The following is a 4,761-nucleotide window of genomic DNA, read 5'->3' as shown; positions in this document are numbered from 1 at the left end:
CAGTACGTTTGATAAATGTTGCTTATCACTGATCCTGTACGTACTTTCATTTTGTACAATAGATTGTAGGTTGTCGCTTTCATATCGTCTGATCTATCTATCTATCTATCTATCTATCTATCTATCTATCTATCTATCTATCTATCTATCTGTCTGTCTCTCTCTCTCTCTCTATCTATCTATCTATCTATCTATCTATCTATCTATCTATCTATCTATCTGTCTGTCTGTCTATCTATCTATCTGTCTGTCTGTCTGTCTGTCTGTCTATGTATGTCTGTCTGTATATACATACATGTGCATACATGTCTATGTGTCTATCTATTTATCTATTTAAACATCTATACACCCGTCGCGCGCGCGTACCACATTTACACACACACATACACACACATCACTTGTATATCATTTGCTTTTTATCGCCGTGATATTTATGCGAGATATTCAGTTTATCAGTATGCTATATATTACATGTTACTGATAGAATTATGATATCTTTCACAGAAAATGCCGATGAGATCGCCCGAAGATCTGAAATGAATATTGTATATCCAGAAAGGGAACCGATAAATCCTAACAGTGAGTGGGTTTTCTTGAGATCATACTATTCTATTGGATTATTGTATTTAATATCGTTATCCTTTATTAGTTTCAGTTTCACAAGTTCATTCCCGCATCTACCAATACTTATTTATACATTCCTACACACTGGGCTCTAAATACAACAGATAGTAATCTCAGTTGATGGTAACCATCATAGTCGATAATCACAAGAGATGATAATCACATTAATAGTTAATTAGAAGATACGATAATCATAAAAGACGATAGTTACAAGAAAGTATAATCATCCAAGTCGTTAATTACAAGATACTATAATCACAGCAGACGATAATCTTTGAAGACAATAATTAAAACACTATTATCACAACAGACTATAATAACAATGAACGACAAATGCAACAGACGATAGTTAAAACAGTAGTTAATCCCAACAGACATTAAATTAGAACAGCAGTTAAAGACAACATTAAAAAAGAACTTAACTACAGCTAACAATGTTTATACAAACGATTGTTACAATATATATTAATTACAGCAGACGATGATAACAGACAACAGTCGTGGTGGACAATTATTACAGTAGGCTTCAATTACAACTGACATTACTCACAGTAAACGAACGATATTTTCAGCGGGTTGTGTTTACAACAGACAAAATTGGGGGAGTCAGTCTCCGTGTTTGACGTTGAGACTTGAGTTATTTGATCATTTGAATTAGTTGTTCCTTTACCTTCAATGTTATTGCTATTTGAAATTAGGTAGACACTAAGTCTGACAATGGCGTATCTTTTAAATTACACGTATCACCAACCCGACGGGCTTGGATACAATTTCTGGTAGGGGTCAACCTGAGGATATAGAAAATGACACTTCTGCAAGATTCCACACAGTTGGATCGGATCAGGGATGTCCTGGCTGCGATTCGAAATTTTTAGATATCGGGCCATACTGCGCCTTCAGTCAATGATTACAACAAACGTTAATCACAATAATCGATAATCAGAGTTTGATTGGTTGATTGAAGGAAGTGAAGTAACAGCATGCTGAACATGCAACTCCATTATTGTTACATTTGTTTCTATGTTTATGTCTGTCAACTGTGTCACTCTATAAAAAATGGCTGTGCTTAATTACAAGTGTGACTGTACGAAAGTAGCAGCAAAATATTTCTCAAAGCAAACAAACAAAAGAACGTGTACGTCGGGTAATATGGTGTTAGTATGTCTGAAAAAGATCAAACCTAGAATCATGATAAAAGGGTCTTGAATTAGGGACACCCAAGGGTGAAACAATACCAGCAGCAACAATTAGCAGTCTACACTACGAGTGTATAAGCGACTTCCTACATGGTCAACTAACTGGCAAGAAGAAACAACAACCAAATACTCTACGTTTGCATGTATTTATGTGTGAGTATATAATTGTAAGGAATGAATACTCTCAAGAAAGAGAAAAAGAGAAAGGTTGAAAGAGAAACTGAAATAAAAGATGGGAATGAGAGGAAAGGAGAAAGAAAGGGTGAGGGAAAGAGAGAAAGAAAGAGAAAGGGAAAGAAAGTTAGAGATGTTATAAAAATCTATGAATCTAACCTTTCCACTGCCTTCTACTTCACAGCAACAAACCTGTGTATATTTAAATTGAACAACACGAGGTGCTACCCCTGTCAAAAAGGCAGCTACTACCCGAAATATCAGTCTGAAGCACAGTTCTACCAGTGCAGCCAGGGACTGCTATTCCTCATGAACTGCCCGGACAATACCATTTGGCACGGAAAATCAATCAGGTGTATCTACGACCGTAAGAAAAAGAGGAGAAATTGTTTCGATTTTGTCAAAATTTGTCTTGCTGTAACTTGTTTCGTTGAGGGTTGATGTTAGTCGTTTGGTTCATGGAGCATAAAGAACGAAGGACACGTGCTCCATACACACGCATGGACACACACACACACACACACAAATGCACAAATGCACACATGACTTTCTATCTGCTACTACTACACAGATACACGCATATCACTCAACAATTCCCCATCTATCTATCTATCTATCTATCTATCTATCTATCTATCTATCTATCTATCCATCTATCTATCTATCTATCTATCTATCTGTCTGTCTGTCTGTCTGTCTGTCTGTCTGTCTTCTGTCTGTCTGTCTGTATATGTAACTACTAACTTTCACTCTCTCTCTCTCTCTTTCACTCTCTCTCTCTTTCACTCTCTCTCTCTCTCTTTCACTCTCTCTCTCTCTCTCTTTCACTCTCTCTCTCTCTCTCTCTCTCTCTCTCTCTCTCTCTCTCTCTCTCTCTCTCTCTCTCTCTCTCTCTCTCTTTCACTCTCTCTCACTTCCACTCTCTCTCTCTCTCTCTTCCACTCTCTCTCTCGTCCACTCTCTCTCTCTTCCACTCTCTCTCTCTTCCACTCTCTCTCTCTCTCTCTCTATCTCTCTCTCTCTCTCTCTTCCCCCTCCTTTTTTAAATCTCTCTCCTCTGTATTTTCATGCAACTGGAACTACCCTTTCTAACTACTTTACTGCGGTCCTATTAATTTAAAATACAACTGCTATACGAATGCATCTTCGACCAAGACACCCAAATTACCATCAAACGCTACCGCAACCTTCATTATTAAACCATTATATACTTAAATAATGCTATCTCCATTACTCATTAGTAGAACCCCACCACATTCAGTGAATTGGAACTCTTATTACTCTTTGTCATTTGCTGCGAATCTGATCCCTTTTTTTTTATGTTTTAGGGACTCGACTGTGGAGATTGGCTGCCATAGAAATAAAAAAAGGTAACGTAACTTGGTATTGCGATAACTGTTATTCGTTTATTTTATCACTTGTTCCAGGTGTTGGTCTGCAGCCTGCCGGGGCCCTACCTTCAAGAATTTTATCGAAGAACTCGGCCCAAGCATTTTTCCTAAGTGTTGTATTTATTCTTTCGATATTTTTCCTAACCGCTAAATTACGGGTACATAAACAAACGAACACCGGTTATCAAAAGCTGTAGAAGCAAACAAGAAGACACGCTCACTCACACACTACGCACACAGATGCAAGAACTGACGCTCTAGGTTGGGTAGGACAAGGATGGAGGGAGGTGTAAAACAGATCGAATCTGAGGGAGAGAAAGGGTGTTACAAAGAGATATGAAGAGACCGAATGTGTCAGGGTCGGATTGAAGCAAACAGAAAGGCTAGTTTGCTGGAGAGATCAGGCAACTATTGAAAAGCAAGGTGGAATGAAATGCGTTTGGTGGTGGGTGAACACAGAACAAAATAGCAGAAGAGCTAATAACAAAAGTTAAAAGCTTTGGCCCGACATCGAACCACATTGATGTCTTAATGGAGGAAACTAAGAGGTCGACTTTGCCTTTCATCCTTTCGGGGTCGATAAATTTCAGGCCTTGTGCCTAGAGTAGAAAAGAATTGAGGAAACTAAGCAAATAGTAGAATGTTTGGTGGGAACCAAACATTCAAAGTCAAAGTTCCGGCTACAGAGGCCCCGGGGCCATAAGAATTTTCAGAATGGGGCAGCGAATTTAATGGGATCAGGAGAATTCAATATCGAAGTTGAGGTTAAATAAGTTTGTACAACATGGAGATGGCGAGATGAGTGTGTCAATGGAAACAAAGATATCTAAGAAGGGATATTAGAAATAGTAGATAAAAATTCCAAAACAGAATAAAAGGAGTTAATGACAAAAGCGAGAGGTTCGCGGGTGAAGGAGGTGACTCCGGTGCACCCATCGATATATGTCTACAATTCTAGAACCAGAAGGAGAATAAAAATATGGGCCTTAAGGTGGACAATAAATAAGTTAAAGTAGTTGTATTCCACTGTGACATCTATGGCCCCTCCAGAATTTAGCTGGTAGCACTCCTATGAAAAGGAGAAAAGGCAGTTTAGAGCGGGCAGGACATCTGCGAGACAGAGATAAATAGATGAGATGGGTTCGAGTGTGGAACGATGGTGAAGAGACTGCAAATGACTTTAATGCTTTTAAATAGATAATCTATATATAGCACAGGTTTTGAAGAGTTGATGTTGTTGGCACTCCGTCGCTTATGACGTCGAGGGTTCCAGTTGATCCGATCAACGGAACAGCCTGCTCGTGAAATTAACGTGCAAGTGGCTGAGCACTCCACAGACACGTGTACCCTTAACGTAGTTCTCGGGGATATTCATC

General features: G+C 38.7%; 1 protein-coding gene across 1 annotated transcript in view; it reads left to right on the top strand.

Annotated features, from left to right (window-relative positions):
- Positions 1 to 505: 505 nt before the first annotated feature.
- LOC106877430 (uncharacterized) overlaps positions 506 to 4,761 on the top strand; it is an 18,011-nt gene continuing 13,755 nt past the window's right edge. Inside the window, exons 1-3 of the mRNA XM_014926331.2 lie at positions 506 to 579; positions 2,179 to 2,361; positions 3,323 to 3,364. Of these exons, the coding sequence (XP_014781817.1) occupies positions 537 to 579; positions 2,179 to 2,361; positions 3,323 to 3,364 (268 nt within the window). The 5' untranslated portion in view covers positions 506 to 536. The remainder of the gene's footprint in view (positions 580 to 2,178; positions 2,362 to 3,322; positions 3,365 to 4,761) is intronic.

The sequence above is a fragment of the Octopus bimaculoides genome, chromosome 5, assembly GCF_001194135.2.
Source record: "Octopus bimaculoides isolate UCB-OBI-ISO-001 chromosome 5, ASM119413v2, whole genome shotgun sequence".
Classification (NCBI taxonomy): Eukaryota; Metazoa; Mollusca; class Cephalopoda; order Octopoda; family Octopodidae; genus Octopus; species Octopus bimaculoides.
Note: the sequence above shows the minus strand (reverse complement) of the source record. Positions and strands in the feature narration are given on the sequence as shown.